Source organism: Bos taurus, chromosome 17, assembly GCF_002263795.3.
Source record: "Bos taurus isolate L1 Dominette 01449 registration number 42190680 breed Hereford chromosome 17, ARS-UCD2.0, whole genome shotgun sequence".
In the NCBI taxonomy this organism is placed as follows: domain Eukaryota; kingdom Metazoa; phylum Chordata; class Mammalia; order Artiodactyla; family Bovidae; genus Bos; species Bos taurus.
Window position 1 is genome coordinate 67,959,080 of NC_037344.1, and position 22,517 is coordinate 67,981,596.

At 42.3% G+C, this 22,517-nt stretch overlaps 2 protein-coding genes across 7 annotated transcripts in view; both read right to left on the reverse strand.

Moving 5' to 3' along the window:
* TTC28 (tetratricopeptide repeat domain 28) overlaps nucleotides 1–13,947 on the reverse strand; it is a 579,079-nt gene extending 565,132 nt beyond the window's left edge. For 2 of the 3 annotated variants that reach the window (XM_024977806.2, XM_024977805.2), the window contains exon 1: nucleotides 13,736–13,945. In XM_024977806.2, coding sequence (XP_024833574.1) covers nucleotides 13,736–13,837 — 102 coding nt within the window. In that variant the 5' untranslated portion in view covers nucleotides 13,838–13,945. Of the gene's footprint in view, nucleotides 1–13,735 lie in introns of all 3 variants that reach the window. The other variant, XM_059876198.1, reaches the window with a different exon arrangement.
* A 1,100-nt stretch (nucleotides 13,948–15,047) lies between these two features.
* CHEK2 (checkpoint kinase 2) overlaps nucleotides 15,048–22,517 on the reverse strand; it is a 38,516-nt gene continuing 31,046 nt past the window's right edge. For 3 of the 4 annotated variants that reach the window (XM_015475552.3, XM_059876006.1, XM_059876005.1), the window contains 2 exons: nucleotides 19,159–19,239; nucleotides 15,048–18,072 (listed from right to left, as the gene is read on the reverse strand). In XM_015475552.3, coding sequence (XP_015331038.2) covers nucleotides 17,983–18,072; nucleotides 19,159–19,239 — 171 coding nt within the window. In that variant the 3' untranslated portion in view covers nucleotides 15,048–17,982. 4 annotated transcript variants of the gene reach the window in all.

Genomic DNA, 22,517 nt, shown 5'->3' on the forward strand with positions numbered 1-22,517 from the left:
TTCCTGACCCAGAGACCACCTACATTGCAGTCAGGCCACATACAACATTTACCAATTAAGTCTGGCATCTTATATGGGTGCAATTAATTGTGCCCCAAAACAACCACAATACTAGCATCACAGATAACCATAACAAATATAATAAAATTTTTTTGAAATATTGTGAGGATTACCAAAATGTGACATAGAGATATGAAGTGAGCAAACAGTACTAGGGGGAAAAAAACGCCACCAATAAACTTGCTCAAAGCAAAGTTGCCACAAACCTTCCATTTGTAAAAAAAGAAAAAAAAAATGCAGCATCTGCAAAGTGCAATAAAGCGAAGCACAGGAAAATGAGGCATGCCAATATTTTAGCTTGCTCCTTGGAAGAAAAGCTATGACCAACCTAGACAGCATATTAAAAAGCAGAGACATTACTTGGCCGAAAAAGGTCAAAGCTATGGTTTTTCCAGTAGTCATGTACGGATGTATGGACTATAAAGCTGAGCACCAAAGAATTGATGCTTTTGAACCTTGGTGTTGGAGAACACTCTTCAGAGTCCCGTGGACTGCAAGGAGATCTAACCAGTCCATTCTAAAGGAGATCAGTCCTGGGTGTTCTTTGGAAGGACTGATGTTGAAGCTGAAACTCCAATACTTTGGCCACCTGATGCTAAGAGCTGACTCACTGGAAAAGACCCTGATGCTGGGAAAGATTTAAGGGAGGAGGAGAAGGGGATGACAAGAGAATGAGATGGTTGGATGGCATCACCGACTCTATGGACATGAGTTTGGGGAAGCTCTGGGAGTTGATGATGGACAGGGAGGCCTGGCATGCTGTAATCCATGGGGTCACAAAGTCAGACATGACTGAGCAACTGAACTGAATATTTTAGCCAATGACAAAACTGCCAATATTTATATTAAAAGCAGATATGCTTTAGATAGCTTATGATTTTGAAATGTTGTGGGAGAAACATGGCTTTCTTACTTTTAGTGTAGATTAAACTTAAAATGGCCCCTACGTTCAGGAATTATTGGATGCAATACTTTTACCTGCCACTTTCAGTTCAGTTCAGTCGCTCAGTCGTGTCCGACTCTTTGTGACCCCATGAATCGCAGCACGCCAGGCCTCCCTGTCCATCACCAACTCCCGGAGTTCACCCAAACCCACATCCATCGAGTCGGTGATGCCATCCAGCCATCTCATCCTCCGTCGTCCCCTTTTCCTCCTGCCCTCAATCCTCCCAGCATCAGAGTCTTTTCCAGTGAGTCAACACTTCACATGAGGTGGCCAAAGTACTGGAGTTTCAGCTTTAGCATCAGTCCTTCCAAAGAACACCCAGGACTGATCTCCTTCAGAATGGACTGGTTGGATCTCCTTGCAGTCCAAGGGACTCTCAAGAGTCTTCCCCAACACCACAATTCAAAAGCATCCATTCTTCGGTGCTCAGCTTTCTTCACAGTCCAACTCTCACATCCATACATGACCACTGGAAAAACCATAGCCTTGACTAGACGGACCTTTGTTGGCAAAGTAATGTCTCTGCTTTTGAATATGCTATCTAGGTTGGTCATAACTTTCCTTCCAAGGAGTAAGCGTCTTTTAATTTCATGGCTGCAATCACCATCTGCAGTGATTTTGGGGCCCCAAAAAAAATAGTCTGACACTGTTTCCCCATCTATTTCCCATGAAGTGATGGGAATGGATGCCATGATCTTCATTTTTTGAATGTTGAGTTTTAAGACAGCTTTTTCACTCTCCTCTTTCACTTTCATCAAGAGGTTTTTTTCGTTCCTCTTCACTTTCTGCCATGAGGGTGGTGTCATCTGCATATCTGAGGTTATTGATATTTCTCCCGGCAATCTTGATTCCAGCTTGTGCTTCTTCCAGCCCACCATTTCTCATGATGTGCTCTGCATATAAGTTAAATAAGCAGGGTGACAATATACAGCCTTGACGGACTCCTTTCCCTATTTGGAACCAGTCTGTTGTTCCAGTCACTGTTCCAACAGTCCACTTCTAACTGTTGCTTCCTGACCTGCATATAGGTTTCTCAAGAGGCAGGTCAGGTGGTCTGGTATTCCCATCTCTTTCAGAATTTTCCACAGTTTATTGTGATCCACACAGTCAAAGGCTTTGGCATAGTCAATAAAGCAGAAATAGATGTTGTTCTGGAACTCTCTTGCTTTTTTGATGATCCAGCGGATGTTGGCAATTTGATCTCTGGTTCCTCTGCCTTTTCTAAAACCAGCTTAAACATCTGGAAGTTCACGGTTCATGTACTGCTGAAGCCTGGCTTGGAGAATTTTGAGCATTTACTTTACTAGCGTGTGAGATGAGTGCAATTGTTTGGTAGTTTGAGGATTCTTTGGCATTGCCTTTCTTTGGGATTGGAATGAAAACTGACCTTTTCCAGTCCTGTGGCCACTGCTGAGTTTTCCAAATTTGCTGGCATGTTGAATGCAGCACTTTCACAGCATCATCTTCCAGGATTTGAAATAGCTCACCTGGAATTCCATCACCTCCACTAGCTTTGTTTGTAGTGATGCTTTCTAAGGCCCACTTGACTTCCATTCCAGGATAGCTATTAAAATTCCAGGGCATTCTAAACTTGACTCTCTGGAAGCTAAGGGAAATCACCTTGCTGACATCTCTGCAAGGAATGCTACCGTTAAAGGAACCAACAATCGCCAAACCTCTGTCATGGTCGAAAGGGATATTTCCCTAAATGATAACTTAGGAAAACTGGCTAGAGAAGCCCAACAATGGCCTCAGAAAAAAACAAAAACAGTATTGGAAACTCAACAATTGTTGACTTGATAAAAAGAGAAAGCTCTGGTTTGGACCAAATAACAACCCCATCCTACCAGAGACTCTCAAATTCTCAGTCCTCACCATTGTACATGCAATAAGCCACTGGTCTACCAACAAAATGATAGCCTTCATGAATCAATATTGGTGAGAAAACAATAACAAAGCCACAAAAAGTGCCTACCTCACTTGTCTCATTTATCTAAGCACAACCCAGGGAAGCCTGTTAGTACTGCTCTCGGACATTTTAAACTGCCCAATGGACCATTTGAGGTCTGGCAAAATGCATATCATACAACTTCTTCTGTCTCATGTATATAAATATGTTTTAGTCATGGTTTGTATGTTATCACACTGGATGGAAGCATTCCCTTGCAGACAGGCTACTGCCTCCTTTGTGGCTAAAAAGTCCTTTAAGAAAAAAATTATCCCTACCAAAAGAATGCTTCTCAAACTTCACAGTGATCAAGAACACATTCTATGGCCACTTCCTTTGACAAGCCTGAGTAGTTTGGCTGGTTTTACAATACTTTCACTGTGTTTACCACCCTCAATCCTCTGGTTTAGTCAAATGCCCAAATGGCATTAAGACTGGAAAAATTTGTAGAGGCTCTCCAAATACCTTGACCAAAAGCATTGCCATTGGTCCTTCTAAATCTTAGACCCACCCTTTTTGGAATTCATAAACTTTCACCCTTTGAAATAGTCACAGGATGCCTGATGCACTTGGTCCTGGTTTTTTTGATGCAAAACTAATAAAAAGGAAAGATACTCCAATATTGCAAAGGTCTAATTGCTTCTATTAAAAATAGTCATGCTTTAGTACAGCAATCTTTTCACAGTGCACTCTCAGGAGACAAAGTACTTAAGCATCACATCTTGAAACCTGGAGATTTCATCTAAAGGAAAAGACATCTCCAGGAGAGTATTTTTAAAAGTTAATGTTAAAATACTGCTGCATTTAAAGTAACTATACACAAAATGTAATAAAATACTACACAAGAAGAAACAAGACTTTTTTTTAATGTTTGAGCCAAATTGATACAAACGCACTTTCACAACTTCCTCTGATCAATCAAAATGCTATGACAGAGACTTCCCTGGTAGTCCAGTGGCTGAGACTGTGCTCCTAATGCAGAGGGCCTGAGTTCATTCCCTGGTCAGGAAACTAGATCCCACATGCCACAGCTAAGACCCAGTGCAACCAAATAATTCTTTTTTTTTAATGCTATGACAATCGTGGCAAACCAACTACATTTTGAAAAAAATTCAGCTAGTATTAAACACAAACTAAATCTAACTCCTCCAACTTCAACTAGAAATAAATATGTACTCTAAAGCAGAAGAGTAGGGAATTCCCTGGTGGTCCAGTGGTTAGGACTCTATACTCTTGCTGCTGAGGCCCTGAGTTCAATTCTTGCATCAGGGAAATAACATCCCATAAGTTGCATGGTGCAGTCAAATACATATATATATAGGTATGCAGAAAGAGAGAGCAGTGTAAAACTGAGACATTTAACTATTTCAACTCTTTAATTCAAGAAAAATAAGCTCAAAAATTAATATTTATTAAGTAGAAATAACCAAAAACTTATTTCAGGAAACTAAAACTGTAGTTTTATTTTTCAAATCTGTCCTTGGGCTAAAATTCTGAATCAATACATTACATATAGTGTTAATTATCTTTTGTTTTTTGTTAACAACTTTTAATTTGCATTATGAAGACTAATTCCCTTCATTAGTAAGAAAGGAAGATATAAGCAATGATTTTACAATTCTTTTATTTCAGAGATGCATATGAAATTATAATCATTCCTTTACTATCTTAAAAACAATTATTTTTATATAGCCTCATTTTGATACTTTTCTTCATTATCTGGTTTAATTCCCAGTATTCATTCAAGAAACATTTATGTCAGATACTGCACTAAGTATTAGTTTAATAACAGATTTATAACTTTAAATACTTAAAAATAAACTGCTCACCCTGCAGTTAAGTTTATATTTTGATTAATAAAGTTGTGAGATAATAAAATGAAAGAATAAACTCAGTTTCAAGTACTCATCCTTTTGCTCTATCATTATAAAGACTCAAATTTCAGAATACTGTGTCAACATAACCTTAAATCCCAAAAACTAGATGTTTACAAAATATCCAGGGGCATTCCTATGTTACTGTCCAGCAGTAAGTCTAATATCCCATAGCAAAAGTTACAATGGATTATTATTTGCTTAATGATCATTCAAATCAAAGACAGTCCAGTGCAATGGTTAAGAAAATAAACTCCAGAGCCTAACTACTAACTTAGAATCCAGGGCAACTCAGCTTCCTAACTGTGGAACTTGAGCAGGATACTACATAGTAACCTTGCCGTACCTCAGTTTTCTTTTGTGTAATAAGGGGTAACAACTATCTCCTAAGAAAGATAGTTGTGAGAATTAAATGAGTTAACTTATGTAAAGGACTTAGAACAGTACGTAAAACACAGTAAACACAAAATGTTAGTGATTAGTGATTAAAGATTAGTGATTAAAATCTGAAATCAACAGACCCTATACTTTATGGCAAGAACACTGCCAACATACAGTATTTTATAATTTACATGATTCTTCCAAATACACCTAATGAAAATTTTACTTTTTATAAAATATATCTTGAATTTATGACCAATTTCCAGAACAATTTTTATAAATAGTTCTCATAAATCCTCATAGAGATTAGGAAGTAATTTAACAAGAGTATTATTTGACAATGGGGAAACTTTCAAAAATCTCATTTCTGCATAATCTAAAAGATTTAAGACAGCACTCTACACTAAAATATTACATACAGAACAAAAGCATTTGTGACTGTTTTTAGTACTCTCTCAGCCAATTGTGCAATCCCCATAAAACATTTTTCCCAAGGACAAGAAACTATACACAAGGTCAAATGTCCAATAAAGGTGCCTGAATTCCAAAATCATATTAGTAACACGAAAATTTCTGAGAGGGAAATGAGAATGACCAAATCAAACCAGTCAATCCTAAAGGAAATCAACACTGAATACTCATTAGAAAGACTGATATAGAAGCTCCAATACTTTGGCCACATAAGGCAAAGAGCCAACTCATTGGAAAAGACCCTTATGCTGGGAAAGATTGAAGGCAGGAGGAGAAGGAGCCAACAGAGGATGAGATGGTTGGAAAGCATCACCAACTCAATGGACATGAATTTGAGCAAACTCTGGGATATACAAGCTGCAGTCCATGGGGTCACAAAGAGTTGGGCACAACTTAGCAACAACAAATTCACTCCAAAATAAAAAGTACTGTTTCAACCTAAGTGCTTAGCCTTATTAAATATATACTCTTCAGTATCAAACTATACTAACAAAATTTCAGGAAACTAAGCTCTTAGAGCAGAAGGCAATGGCAACCCACTCCAGTATTCTTGCCTGGAGAATCCCAGTGACAGAGGAGCCTGGTGGGCTGCCGTCTCTTGGGTCACAGAGTCGTACACGACTGAAGTGACTTAGCAGCAGCAGCAAGCTCTTAGAAGACGAAGGTCACAGGGTAAGTCTTACAAAGTTGATGGCTTCTTCTGCTCTATAACTTGGCATAATAATCTCATAAATATGTAAAGGTTAACATGCTTGCATTTAAAATGTTGTCACTTATAGACCCATGCTTTTTTTAGAATTTCATTGTTTTTGCTCTTACATTTAGGTCCTCAATAGATTTTGAGTTAATTTTTGTGTATGGTGTAAGATAGGGGTCCAAATTCAACCTTTTTTTATGTGGATATCCAGTTGTCTGCTGTCCAGCAACTTTCACTGAAAAGACTATTCTGCCCACTTTGAATGGTCTTCACATTACTGTTGAGAATCAGTTGACCATACATGTGAGCACTTACTTCCAGACTCTCAATTCCATAGACTTATGTTATTCTTATGCTAGTAACACACTGTCTTGATTACTCTCACTTCACAGATTTTGAAACTGGGAAGAGTGAGACCTCTAAATTTGTTCTTTTTCAAGACTGTCTTGGGAATTCCCTGGCAATCCAGTGGTTAGGATTCCATCTCCACTGCAGGTGGCATGGGTTCAATCCCTGGTCTGGGAACTAAAGTCCTGCAAGCCTCAGAGATTCCAGTAATTTTTGGAATGAAAAGTGAAAGTTAGTCACTCAGTCATGTCCAACTCTTTGTGACCTCACGGACTGTAGCCCACCAGGCTCCTCTATCCATGGAATTCTTCAGGCAAGAATACAAGAATGGGTTGCCATTTCCCTCTCCAGGGGATCTTCCCGACCCAGGGATTGAACCCAGGTCTCCCACATTGCAGGCAGACTCTTTACCAACTAAGCCACCAGGGATATCAATTTTTTTTTTTTCTTTTAGCTCAGCTGGTAAAGAATCTGCCTGCAATGCAGGAGATCCTAGTTCGATTCCTGGGTCGGAAAGATTCACTGGAGAAGGGATAGGCTACCCACTCCAGTACTCTTGGGCTTCCCTGGTGGCTTAGCTGGTAAAGAACCCCCCTGCAATGTGGGAAACCTGGGTTTGATCCCTGGGTGGGAACGTCCCTTGGAGAAGGGAACAGCTACCCCACTCCAGTATTCTGGCCTGGAGAATTCCATGGACTGTATATCCATGGGGTTGCAAAGAGTTGGACACAACTGAGCGACTTTCACAATTTTTAGAATATTGTCCTTTAAATCTAATAATTACTCTCTTCTCTCATCTCTGCTTGCTTCTACTTTCTGTTTATTTGGTTGATTCTTTTCCAATATGTCTTTTCTTCTGCCTATTCTTATTTTCTTCTTCTCATCTTCAAAAACTATTTTTTTGTGTGTCTATTATCTAAAAATGGACACCAATGCATGATTTTGCAAAATATAAGCATCAAGTTTTATGATTTTCCTTTTATGATGACAGAGGGAAATAATCATCTTAGGAAGTTCCAACTTCATCAAAGTGACATTTTTTATGCATTACTGCAAGTGAAAAGAATACTGATTTTAAAAATTTCCTATCATTTTCTGAAATTAAGTCCACATTAATAGAAACACTACTATGGCAATTTTTTAACTTCCACTATGGCAAACTTATGCAGTCATAGCATGGAAATGTCATATATATAATCACAAAAAGGGAAACTGTATACAGTAAGATTCCTTCCCATATGTAACAGTCACAGCTAAACTTTTTTTTACTCTTGCAAAACCACAACACAGAGTCAGGTTTCCTGCGTTATGGAGACCACCTGCTATTTCTTAGCAATCTGTTCTTTACCCACAACACAGTACCACATCCCCATTATGAATTGTTAATTGTCAACCAGAATCTCAACAACTCACATTTCAGAATACTGCAAGTTAACGGGTTTTTGGTAGTGGTCGCAGTAAGGGCAATTAGAGCCCTTAAAGACCACCTGCCTCCCCACTTTTACAGTTCTACTCTCTAGTTACTCTTATCGGAGGGTGTGTGTGTTGGGGGGGGGGGGTGTGTGTTGGGGAGGGGTGTGGGTGTGAGTGTGTGTGTGTGTGTTCGTTCTACTCTCTAGTTACTCTTACCGGGGGGTGTGTGTGTTGGGGGGGGGGTGTGGGTATGAGTGTATGTGTGTGTGTGTTCGTTCTACTCTCTAGTTACTCTTACTGCTTTCTCAATCTCCGTGTGCGTGTGCATGTGCGTGCTCAGTCGCTCAGTCATGTCCGACTCTTTGCAACCCTGTGGACTGTAGCCCACCAGGCTCTTCTGTCCATGGGGATTCTCCAGGCAAGAATACTGGAGTGAGTTGCCATGCCCTCCTCCAAGGGATCTTCCTAACACAAGGATTGAACTCAGGTCTCCCACATTACGGGCAGATTCTTTACCATCTGAGCCACTAGGGAAGCTCCAGTCTCCCAGTACTACTTTGATTTCCAATAAAATGGACTAGTCTCTGATTTCAATATCCCATAAGTCACACGGTCAAAAAAAAAACACAAATGTACAGAAAAAGTTCCAGAAAGTTATGCATTAAAGTATTAATAGTAATCACTATATTGGCAACATTATGAGGGCGGTATTTCTGCTTGTCTTATATTTTCTAATTTCATACAATGCAAACACACAGTTTTTGTAATAATAAAAGGGTTTAATTTACCACACCACATTCAGGATCTTCCCTGACCAGGGGTTGAACCTGTGTCCCCTGCAGTGGACGTGTGGACTCAGCCACTGACCCCTAGGAAAGTCTAAAGTTGTTTTTTTTAATAAAGACACTATGATTAAATTTTTTATAGAAATATCTATGAGTTATCAGTCTGAGGATGTGGGGGCTATAAATTTAATTGTGACCTTGAAGATAAGCTTTTGTTTAAATAATACTTACAATATAAACAATTATTTTCTTTGGTTCATAGTGAATACACATTCAGTGAACATGATTTGTTCCAAGCACCATATCTGCCTTAATATTGTTATTTCTGATTTCCTCCTACAGAAAACAGCAATCTACTCTAGCTACTAAAGAAACCTCAAAATAAAAGTACTATTAAATTTAAGTTTAAACATCAGGTTCTCTGTCTCTAAAAGAGTTTTTCTAAATTAGCAACCACTCTAAAGAAGTAAGAATTGTAACCATCAAACTTAATGAAAAAGCACTGCTTCTGATTTTAGGAAAAATAAGTAGTAAAAGAACAGCACATTAATAAGAACTGTGGAATAAAAACAGCTTTCAGTTACACTTTTATTTTTAATAATACATACAAATACACCATCAAGTATCATACACACAGCCTAGATTTAGCAGCCTTCTGTAATACAACTGTGTGGTGTGGGAGACTTTGTCCTTCACTGTTCCTCAAGCACTCACAGGGATTTCTTGGGTCACAGAAAAGTGATGGGGACAGGAAGAGGTTTGAGGTTTTTGTCTGTGGTTTTTCCTTTGTGGGTTTTTGTGGTTTGGTTGTTTCGTTTTTTGTTTTTTGGGTTTTTTTTTGTCTTGTCTGTGTTTTAGGCTTGTTTATTTGTGGGGGGTTGTGTTTGTTTATTTTGGGGGAAAAGAGGGGTTTGTTTTTTTTTTGGTTTGGCAGTTTTGTTTGCTTTGGGGCTTGCTTTTAAATTGTTAATTAGCAAAAGAAGATAAACAACAAGTACCAAATCCCTACCACACACAAGGCATTGTTCTAAATATGTACCTACATTCTCTCTTATTTAGTAATTCTTTGAGGTGGATATCACTGTCCCATTATGTATATGAGAACACTGAGATGTAGTAACAGTTAAGATTTGTCAAAAACTCAACTAGTAAGTAGCAGAGGCAAAATCTGGAGATATGAACCTACATCTGCATCCATACTTGAGCTTTCAAAGACCTTTTTTCCTTACCATTTTTGAGGAAAGATCTGAAACAGAAAACTTGAAGAGACTACCACTAAATGATGAGGTTGAAAGATAACATCTAAGGGGGGTGAGAGAAAAGCTCAAAAGGGAGGGGACATATGTGTGCTCACAGCTAATTCACAGTGCTGTACAGCAGAAACAGCTGACTCATGTTGTTGTACAGCAGAAACTAACACAACATTGTAAAACAATTTTCCTCCAATTAAAAATAAATATTTAAAAAGATATATCCAAAACTCAACTGTATTTCTACTATACACTAGCAATGAACTAGTGACGAACGATGATGTGAAATGAAATGCTGATAACAATTCCAGGTACAACAGCAACTACTACAACAAAATAAACACTAAGGCATAAATTTTTGGAAGAAGTTTAAGACCTGGGCCTGAAAACTACAAAACATTATTGAAAGAACAGATTAAACACAATCTATAAAAATTCCAGCCACTCTTGGGCAGAAATTGACAAGCTGATCCTAAAATCCATATGCAAGGGACCCAGAAAAGTCAAAAAAGTCTTGAAAAAGAATGAAGTTACAAGACTTACACTTACTTTCAAAACCTATTACAAGCTTATTATCAATACAAATCTACTGTAACCAAATAGTATAGTACTGGCAGAAGGATAGACAACAGAATAAAATTGAGAATCCAGAAATAAAACCCAACATATAGTCAGCTGATTTTCAATAAGGGCACAAAGAACATTCAATGGAACAAGAAGTCTTTTCAATACATAGTGCTGAGACAACTGGATCACCATATGCAAAAGAATGAATTTGGGCCACTGCTTTACACCATACACAAAAATCAATTTAGAATTGATTGACAACCTAAATATAAGGACTAAAAACATAAAACTCTTAGAAGAAAGCATAGGGTTTCCTTGAATTTGGCAATGAATTCTTAGATATAGCAACAAAAGCATGAGCAACAAAAGCAAAAACAGATAATTTGGACTTCATCACAAAACTCTGCAAAAAAGGACATTGTCAAAAAACTGAAAACACAACCTACAGAATGGGAGAAAACATTTGCAAATCATATATGTGACTTAGTAACCAAAATTTTTTAAACTCCTACAACTCAATAATAAAAAGACAAACAGGAGTTTTTAAAACTCCTGCAATTCAATAATAAAAAGACAACCCAATGAAAAACTGGACACCTGAAATGGACAAAGGATTTGAACAGACATTTCTCCAAATACATACAAATGGGCAGTAAGTTCACGCACACGTGCACACACAGACACATACACCCAATATCATTAGTCATCAAGTCATCAAGGAAATGCAAATCAAAATTGCAATGAGATACCACTTAACACCGACTAAGAAGGCTAAGTTAAAAAGACAAATCATAACAAGTACTGGCAAGAATGTAAAACTCTCATACACTGCTGATGGGAACGCAAAAGGATGCAATGCCTTAGGAAACAGATTTTCAACTCTTCAAAACATTAATACAGAGTTATCATATAATCCAGCAAATGGGGTATGCCCAAGAAAAATCAAAACACTACATCCACACTGAAACTTGCATACAAATGTTCATAGCAGTATTATTTATTATAACCAAAATGTGTGTGGGGGGGGGGACACGTCTATCAATGCATCAAAAGATAAAATGTGGTATATCTGTTCAATATTACTCAGCAATAAATAAATGATACACATGCAACACGGATAAACCTCAAAAACACTGTGCTAAGGGAAAGAAACCAGTCACAAAAGACTATGTATTGTAAGATAATTCTTTCTCAAAAAAGCTGGGTTGTTTTTTTAAGACACTTTAAAAAAAAAGTCATGGGAACATAATGCACAGCACGGTGACTGTAGTTAATAACACTGTATTGCATAATTGACAGTTGTTAAAAGAGCAGATCTTGAAACCTCTTATCACAAGAAAAAAATTTTAACGATATAACTTATTGTGATCACTTTGCAATATATAAATTTCAAATCATGTTATACACATGTAACTAATCAAGCCATTATATTGTACACCTGTAACTAATATTATATGTCAATTATATCGCAAAAGAAGGGATTCCTTAAAAGACATTGCATGAACTACAAAAATGAAACAGTGGGAGAAAAAGAGCACCTAATTTTCAATTTTTCTTCTTCAGATGCAATCTCAATTCCTAAAATTTTATCTTCCTATACATTCATATTTCATCCATCAAGAACTACTAAAATTAAATCAACTACTGAAATTCAAAACACATGAAAAAAACAGCCCCTGAAATATCAAATAACTTTCAAACAATTCTACTCAGCATTGATTCTGAACTAAACATAAATCTCAATTTCAAAATATCACATAAAGATTAACAAATACTCAGAGGTTTAAGCAAATTGCCAACTTTCTGAATAAACAGTAATTCAGATTTGCTTTGATGAAAATGTAAATATTTACCTGCCTCAAAAGAACAAAATCCTGTAAGCCTAGCGTTCCCAAGTGATGAAGAGAAAAAAAATATGCATTTTTTTATTCAGAATTCAGTTTCTGAAATTAACTTCAATCTAGCTAGGGTATACACAGTTGATGGCTTATACTAAGCAATGTATATACCCTGGTTTTGCCTAAAATATACTGAAAACAAGGAATTTATAAACAGTCATAAAAGTTAAGTTGGGACCTGAGGAAAATCACATACAGTATATCTGACAGAGATCTTAACATCAAAAAGCTCCTGAAAATACCTCAAGAACTCCTATTTTGGAAGCTCCCTAAGTCAGTCTTCCTGCAAATATTTACTGACCATCTACCATGAGCCAAGCACCGCGAGTGATACCAGGATGCCATGGTGAGCTCTGAACATAGTAACTTAAGAGTTTGTTAAAAATTCAAATGTGCTTCTCTGCCTTGGAGAGCCCGGGCCTGGGGTGAGTCGTGACGCCCGTGTTTTCATCAAGCGCTCCAGTTTATTCCCAAACCCTGGCTATCTGGGGGCAGGGTGCTCGGGGGCATCCCATCCCACCCAGTGGGAGCCACACCTCCATTTCACTCGGTTTCAGTCCATTTCACTCAGCTTCCGGCACTCAAACGGATAAATACCCCAACCACACCACCAGTTGAGATTAATGTAAAGCATTCCAAAATACCCTCTGTGCTGACACTCTGACAGACTTGCTTCCTTCCGAGGACGGCCAGCTCACTCCCTCAGATTCACCTGGGGCTGTCTGCACCTGAGCATCCCGGAGCTGCACCGACACCTGTCTCCCAGAGGCTGCGGTCTCCCTCTCCCGTGGGCCCGGGCCGCGGGCAGTCGCCGCCTCGAGGGGCCGGAGGCAAGGAGTAGCACCGCGCGCATTAGGCGCTGACTGTATACCGCTCCCCTCCCCGCTGGCGCGCACACACAAACACCCCCGCGGAAACTGAGCTGGGCAGGCGACAGACCCGGTCCCGACGCCGAGCGACGCGAGGCAGGGCTCGAACCCGGACGGCCCGGCGGGTTCCGCCTCGCGGGCGCTCGTCAGCCTCAGAGGCCCGGCCCGGCTCGCACCGACGGAGTTTCACAAAGAAAGTCTCCCGGCCCGCGCCCCTCAAGCACTCACCGGAGCCGGCGCCGGCGGCGACTCGGCCTCCCGTCGTCTACGACTCCGTGCTGGGGTCGACCCCGGGGTGGGCTCAGGCGCGGGCGGCGGTGACTGCTCCATCCCCGCGGGGCACGGGCCGCGTCCGCCTCGAGCTAACGGTCCCGCCAGCTAGGCGCGCGCGCCGGCCCCGCGCGCCATGTTCCCGCCGTGCCGCGCGTCGCCGCGGCGTCTCACACTACCCCCCGCCGCGCACGCGCCGCGCACGCTCCCCGCGCGCCTCCGCGCGTGCCCCCGACCGCGCACGCGCGCACTCGCCGCGCCCCCGCCCCCCGAAGCCTGACGCCCTCCGGTCCCGGCCCCGCTCTTCCCAGCTTCGCGCCCACCCCCTCCGCACCCGTCCGGCCAGGCCCAAGCGCTCGCTGTTCTGAGCTGGGCGCAGCCGCCTGCCGCACTGCGGACGACGCCAGACCAGGCCCCTCGTAGCATTACCCCTTTTAAAAGCTTCACCTGCTTGGACTTGAAGCGGTGGTCTACCCCAAGAGGGAATTACCCCCAAGAAGTGTGAGGTGAAGGACACCGCTAAGGTGATCGAGATCCCCATCGCGGTGGTCTGTGAGCACGTGCGTGAACTTAAGCGGCACAATTGGATGTCTGTGCCTCTGGAAAAGCCACACTCAACGGAGAAACTTGAGTTCGAGTCCCGCATCTCCACTAACCTTTACCTGATTAAGGTCAGGTCTCCAGAAGCCTGTTTTTCCTTAATGGGGAAGGTTTAACAACTAAGGCAAGTCAGAGGACTTGAAGAAATCCAGATAAAATATCAATACCGCGCCTAGTACTTTTATCAAGTGGTAAACTGGTGACAAAAACCTCTTAAGTAATTTTATGATCAAAAATCAAGGTCTCTTGAAAAGGGAAATTTCCGTTCAAGTCTTGCCTCCACTTCTTGCCAACTGGGAAATCTCTAAACCCGTAAAGCGAGGAGGGGCAGTAACGCCTCACAGGGCTGAAGTGAGCTTTCTGAGGAAGCACACGTGTCTGAGCACCATGCCTGGCACAGAGCAAGCTCTCCAAGTTTCAGTGGTATAATTCCAGCCCTGTCCTTCCAAGACTCCTAAAAGTTTAATGAAGGGGGCTCTGCTCCCAAACCCTGTGGTATAATTAGCTGGGAGGGGGTTCTCTCAACCTTGAGGCTGGAGGGACTCTTAGTTCCCACATCTTCACTTTCCATCCTTTGCCCCAAACCTCTCCCAAAACCCTGAAGTTGGCACAAAAACAACAGCAGTTGTTTAGTTTTCTCTACTTAAAAAGAAGAGTGTCCAAGGGTCTCTTAGAGTTTGCAAATGGTTGAATTTATTAGTCTGGCCTCTTCCAGACACAAGTGACCAAACAATGAAAAAAATTAATTTGTTTTTTAATTTAAAAAAACTCAACCTGAAGTAAATCAACTAAGGGAACAAATCAAAGTCCTTGTTGGTACCTCACTGAAGGGATAGTTGGATCCACGTACTCAAACAATAAGCTCAGTCATTCCACATCTCAGCTCTGCTTCTGTCTGTGATGACTTCATTCTCATGCAGTTCTCCCCAGTGTCCCAGGCACCTCCCAGCTCACACCTCTACCATGGTAGGGTGAATAATGGCCTCCAAAGGTGTTCTCGTCCTAACTTATGATTTATGAATGTGACTTTACATATTCACAGCAGGAACTGTTTCCCAGTAGTTCCAGCCAAAGGCTTGGGTTTTCTTTCTTTAGGGCCCCTTTGGGTCACATGCATCTGCCTGAGCCTATCACAGCAAGACTGGCCAGAATGGATCATATGGAGCCCCTCTAGGAAGGGAGTGGGGTCAGCCCTGCCAGGACACGGGTGGGTGGGGCAGGTGGAAAAAGGGACCCCCCCCTACCCCTTCTAATTGCTCCTACTAATGTTGCCATCCTAGCTCCATTTCCTAATGTTTTAGTCCTGTGCCCATCTCCAGCTGGGTAGTCAGTGGGAGGAGCTCTACCAGGGGAGAGGCCTCTAGGGACCCCTTTGGCTTCTTAGGTACCATCTCGCCTTCCCGCTATGAACTCATGGGATAGGGGGAAAGAATTCCCCCCTAAAGAAAAGTGGAGTATGAGGTTAAGAAGTGGAAGTGGATGCTTGGTATCCCCAGATCAGCAGTTGATGTCTCATTAATGAGTATATGTTTCCTCTGGCTGCTGTAACAAATTACCACAATCTGGGTGGCTTAAAACAATACACATTTATTCTGTTAAGTCTGGAGGTCAGAAGTCTAAAATCAGTTTCATGTGACTAAAGTCAAGGTGTAAAGTAAAAGCAGTGGTTCCTTCAGGGGGGCTGTGAGGAGAGAATCCACTTCTTTGCTTTTGGTCAGCTGCTAGCGACTGCCTGTAGCCCATGGCTTGTGGCCTCTTCCTCTGTTTCAAAGAATACCACTCCCTCTCTTCTGACCCTTGACTCCCCCTGTGTCCCTCTTAAAAGGAACACTGTGATGACACAGGCCCACTTTGATAAAACAGGATAACCTTCCCATCTCAAGATCCTTCACTTAATCACACCTGCAAAATCTCTTTTGCCATGAAAAAGGAACATATTCATAAATTCTGGGGATTAGGATAAGAACATCTTTGGAGGCCGTTACCCATGGTAGGTGTAATCAGAGAGTGCACTGAAAATAGAGAAGGGCTGGTTGACTACCCCAGAGGGAAAGATGCCCTAAGAAACCACAGCCTTCACATTAAGTATTCAAATGAGCTGAAACCCATCTAACTTGGCAATCTCTGCCTCATTCCTTTAAATATGCAAACCACCTAAATCCCCATCTAGCCCTCAGCAACAGGCCAGCCAAGCCTCAGAATGCCTACACACCCTTTTAATTTCCATTGCCAACCACCACCCTCACTGCCTGGGGCAACAGCTGTGTGCCCCTGACCCTCCCCTGGCTGGCTCAGCAGTAGCATCCAAACCAAGGCACTCAACTTATGGCATGGTCAGCAGGCTACAATGTGGCCTAGCATCAATCAGCCAAAGTGACCAGAGAAGCAAATTCAGTGCATCGGAAGGAGACAAGAGGAGCCAGCCATTAGAACTGCCCGGGCTCCTGATGGCCTCCCAGGCCCAGCCCTCTGTAAGGGCAAAACAAATCTTTTCCGTGAAGTAATTTGAATGGGCCTCTGTTCCTTGTCCCCAAGATGTCCCAACTTCCACAGATTATGGGGTTGTATCCACCCATCATGATTGAACATACCAGTATTCAAGATTTAGACATCAGTCTCACATGAGTTTTGTCTGTGAGTCTACATCCCTGAGTCTCATCAAATAAGGGACAGAGGAGATAGGGAACATGAATTTGAGTCAGGAAGCCCTGGGCTGGGTCCCAGCTCTGCCACTTCCTAGCTGTGTGACATTGAGTAAGTCACCTCACTTCTTCAGTCTGGGTTCCCCACTTATAACATGATGGTAATCAGAGGACCTAGCACACTGAATCACTAGACAAGACCAACCAAGGCAGGCACTTTACATAGGGTCTTCTTGGTCATCATTGGGTCAACATGACAAGTCCACATGCCTTATTTACATTTCAAACAGTCAATGTTTCTGGTCTTTTTCCTATAATCAGGAAGTTTTTGATTTTCACAACTTATCTGGGTCTGTGGTTTTAGGGACCATGAGGGTAAGAATGGGACTCTAACCGTGGGGGAATTCCCTGGTGGTCCAGAGGTTAGGACGTCATGATTCAACTGCAGGGGGCACAGGTTTGATCCCTGTTTGGGGAACTAAGATCCTGAAAGCTGTGCAGCCAAAAAAATAAAAATTGAATTTAAAAAATTAAAATAAAAAACACAAAAGTGGGCCATGGTATGTGCACCAAAGTACCAACTGTCTGGTAAAGACTGGCAACCAGCCACTTTCAACAAACCCCACCCTGACTTGCTGTGCCCCTCCCCCTGCACCTTTCTAAGGGGTCTTTAGAATTTGTACGCAGCTCACCCAGGGACGTATCCTCAGAAACATGTCTAGTTACAGCCAAAGTAGAAGCACCAGAAGTACACGTATCAGATACACACTAAAGGCATGTAGCTAAGAGCTGATCAACACGCAGAAGCACAAAGCCCAGGTTCCATCACATTTTGAATTGTGTGTCAATGGTTGTGGAAAAGCAGCCGTCCCATAATGAAATACAAACTATACAAAACATATTTAAAGAAAATGGCAGCAGAGGGGTTCAAGAAGGTACGCTTCTTTCGTGGTCCACCAGTGTTCACGAGACAGCCGCGCACACAGCCAGGCGCTTCGTGGGGTCGGCACTCTCTGCTTCCCCTTCAAGAAGCCGCTTTCGACTTGTGGAAGGCTGCAAGTAAAGGAAAGGGGAGAGATGTTCAAAGAAAACCTCTGGCTTTGTCACAATTATCAGTTTCCCAATATGCTTCCAGTAATCTTGAAGAACTTCATGTGAACCTTCTAGGACCAAGAATACTGATTGTCCTCATTGGCTCTGAACCCCTACCACACCCCTCCCCAACTCACACACGTTTATTGGACTGACATCTCTCTCCCTTGGGGCCTCCAACCACTCAACGATGCGTATTGAAAGTAAGCTGCAGGGACTTCCCCTGCTGGTCCAGTGGTTAAGCATCCGTGCTTCCACTGCAGAGGGCACAGGTTCAATCCCTGGTTGGAGAACTAAGATCCTATATGCCATGTGGTGCAGTGAAAAAAAGAAAACAAGGAAACAAGCAGCATAACCAGCCTCCTCTTGGTTGTCTTCTCCTGACCTTTTCGTGTGTTTTCCCATTTACAGAATTGTCAGGGACCGACGGGAAAATGAATGTTACCGAAAGAAGGCTGGACAGAAATGAACAGATATTAACATATATACAAAGAACTTCAGAGGAATAAGACTATAGTCAATAAGTTATCAATCACTCCCCCAAATTTTTAAATTTTCAACAAATTTAAATCTGAGCCTCTAATACAGTCTTCCAATGTGGCTCAGTGGTAAAGAATCCACCAGCAATACAGGAAACGCTGGTTGGATCCCTGGGTCAGGACCATCAACTGGAGGAGGAAATGGCAACCCACTCCAGTATTCTTGCTGAAAATATCCCATGGGCAGAGGAGTCTGGTGGGCTACAGTTCATAGGGTCACAAAGAGTCAGACGAGACTTAGCAACTGAGCACGCACACAATCTTGCCTTACAGGAGACTTTTGAATAATGACCCTCACCTGTGCTTCTCTAATTCATAAAACATATTCTTCATTATTAAATCTTCTAAATGTATCAGAGCAGATCAAGCTGAAACAAAGTATCTACGACATTACTCCTTACAAAAAAATGTTAAGCAATTGGAGCTGAAAAGACTATTCAAGCTCTTCCTCCTCCACTCATGGGCTCCTTAAACTTAGCCTACATTTAATGACCATCATCCAGAATACCTGGGCAGGGACCTGGGTCACAGCCATCAACTTATCTTCTTCAGAAAGCAAGTTGTTAAATTTTCTCTTCATGTCCTCATCCTGTGAAGAAATGGAAAACCTAAATAGGCTGTGAATGTGGGAAAGAAAGCTCCTAAAAGGCAGGGCCAGGATGCTCCCAGAAACAGAGAAGTGGGCTAAGATGGGGGTGCAGGGGAGAAAACAGAACAGTCTAATCAGCAGTCAACACCCAGTCAACATGGGCTCAACCAAATCCATACACCCTAAGCGCTCCAGGTGGGTCAGAGAGAACCACAGACCCCAGTGGTCAAATACTTTCAGAACAAGCGTCCCAGATCCTGAGAAATGGCAATCAGGAAGCCAGATACCGGGGTTGGCTCCATGCTGCTCCACACATCTTTCCAATAAGTGCCCCCTCCCACTGCCAACAATGAAGCATGTTACCAGGGCCACCCTAACAAAGCAACCCTGCACCCTAGAAAATTCAGCAAGCAAGCACTGTACGAGTTGTAAGAAGGATGGCAAGCACACAGTACCCCAGAGTTAATGAGAAGAAAAAGTGAACAGGTGCTTCCTGCTGCTAGAGATGGAAATGAAGGGGTGGGGCAGGGCACGTAGACACCCCTGCCCACCTCCCAAGATGTTCACTTCTGCAGGGCTTAAGGATTTGCCAGCCAGGAGAGGTGGCCTGGTGTAGCTTCCCCCTTCAGAAAGGTAAGATGCCACATGATTAGGAATGTGGACTTTGGGGCTAGCCGAAAGCTGAGCTCAGCCATTGCAAGTAGCACGTTTAGAATAGAGTCCCAGAGCAGCTCGTTTCCAAATCCCCGTGTACCTTCCCATCCCAGCCCACCCCCACTCCTCCCACTGTGTATTGGCATACACAGTGCACCATGGGGGATGGGGGCGATGAAGAACCAAGGAGGGAAGGCCTTCAACATTCAGCAATTCGACTGCAGAAAACTTAGTGCACAACGGTCAGTTTACCTGTTCTACATGTCAGTTCAGTTCAGTTGCTCAGTCGTGTCCAACTTTTGCGACCCCACGGACTGCAGCAGGCCAGGCCTCCCTGTCCATCACCAACTCCTGGAGTTCACTCAAACTCATGTCCATTGAGTCGGTGATGCCATCCAACCATCTCATCCTCTACATTTAGCGGCTAGAATCACCTGCTTCTATCACTCTGTTTATTGAGCTACTCAGTGTACCTCCCCATTGTCCAAGCACCAAGTTCATCCACACTCTCCTCTAGGATCTCACTTCTCAGGCAAGGCCACCCTCAAAGGTCCAGCCCTTATTTCCTCCTACACCTGCTCGCCTCCACCAGGCATGCCCTCTGTGCCTTCCTGCCCACCCAACTCACCCACCTCACCCACCTCCCTCTTCCACCCAGTGAACAGTTACGAGGACCCTTGGGTGCCAGGCACCATAGTAAGCACAGGGGCCTCTGTATCAGAGGGGCTCAATGCTGAAAATGTTATTCGTTCGTCATTATGGCAACTGAATTGTGACTGTTATGGCTGAATTGTATCCCCTCCCCCTTTCCCCACTTACATATTGAAGCCCAACCCCCAGTATTGTGACTACTTGGAGACAGGGCCTTTGCACAGATAATTAAGTTAAAATGAGGTTCTTAGCTTAAATATAAGACATGACACCATACAACTCCTAGAGGAGAACAGAGGCAAAACATTCTCTGACATAAATCGTACTGATGTTTCCTTAGATCAGTCTTCCAAAGCAATAGAAATTAAAGCAAAAATAAATGAATGTGACCTTATCAAACTTACAAGCTTCCGTACATCAAAGGAAACCATGAACAGAACTGAAGGACAACCTATGAATTGGGAGAAAATATTTGCAAATGATGCGACAAGGGCTTAATTTCCAAAACATACGAACAGCTCATACAACTCAACAACAACAACAACAAAAACTCAGTCAAAAAATGAGCAAAACACATAAATAGATATTTTCTCCAAAGAAGACATACAGATGGCCAACCGGCACATCAAAAGATGCTCCATATGGCTAATTATTAGAGAAATGCAAATCAAAACTACAATGCAGTACCACCTCACAGGTTAGAATGGCCATCATTAAAAAGTCTATAAATAATAAATGCTGGAGAGGGTGTGCAGAAAAGGGAACCCTCCCACATTGTTGGCGGGAATATAAACTGGAGCAGCCACTATGGAAAATAGTATGCAGGTTCCTCAGAAAACTAAAAAATAGTTGCTATATGCTCCAGCATTCCCACTCCTGGGCATATATCTGCACAATGCAAGAATCCGCCTGCCAGTGTGGGAGACGTAAGAGACTTGGGTTCGATCCCTGGGTCCGGAAGTTTCCTTGGAATAGGAAATCGCAACCGGCTCCAGTATTCTTGCCTGGGAAATTCCATGGACAGAGGAGTCTGGCAGGCTGTAGTCCATGGGGCCACAAACAGTCCGACACAATGGAGTGACTGTGCACACACATACAATTCAAAAAGTTACATGCATCCCTAAACTGGACACTGTTAATGACAAGAAAGAATGACAAGATTCATATTCTTTGGACAAATAGTCCAGTGCCAGATCCACAAAACCATTTAGTTTCTTCAAAAATGTTGAATTTCCCAAAATAAAACCTAAACTGTCACTAACAGGTGATTTATGTGAGCAGTCGGCATCCTTGTCATCATTGAATGTTCACTCCAACTTTTGCTGGAAAAATAAAACATGGACAAAAGAGTATTCAAGTGAGACCCCTGTGGCAGGGCTGAACTTCACCTTTTCCTTGGCTGTTAACAACAATTTTCTTTTGAGACAAAAAGTGAAAGAAAAATGGGCTACACTTGTTTGTACATTTCGAGTGGATGTAAATCCTGTTCCCAGGCCTAACTGGCAAGCTCAGTTTTTTTCAAGACTAACAGCTCCTCCACCTCCATATCTGGCCCCCAGGAGTTTCCCTATTAAGGCATATGAAAAGAGCCAAGAGGAATGTTTTTCTTTTTCATCAAAATTAAGTCCCCACATGCAAAGGCACCCTTTGTTTCCAAATTCCTTTTCTCCAGGGTCCTGCAGTTTCAAATCTGTGTGGTCTATTAAGTGCTAAATCATCTGACAGTTTTTTTTTTTTTTTTTTGTGGGGGGGAGGTGGGGTGGGGGGTCAGGGGGACTGCTGTTTCCAGGGCAACATCCCAAACATATACATCTACTTTTTTTTTTTTTTATTGTAGGGATTTCTTGTTCTCAACCTGAGCTGGCCTGAGCTGAGGGTTGGATGACAGAAAGAATAAGGACAGTCTTCCCAGAGCCCCAAAAGCACAGTGCTGAGACTGGATGGCCCCAGGAGTTCCTGGACTAGAAATTTCC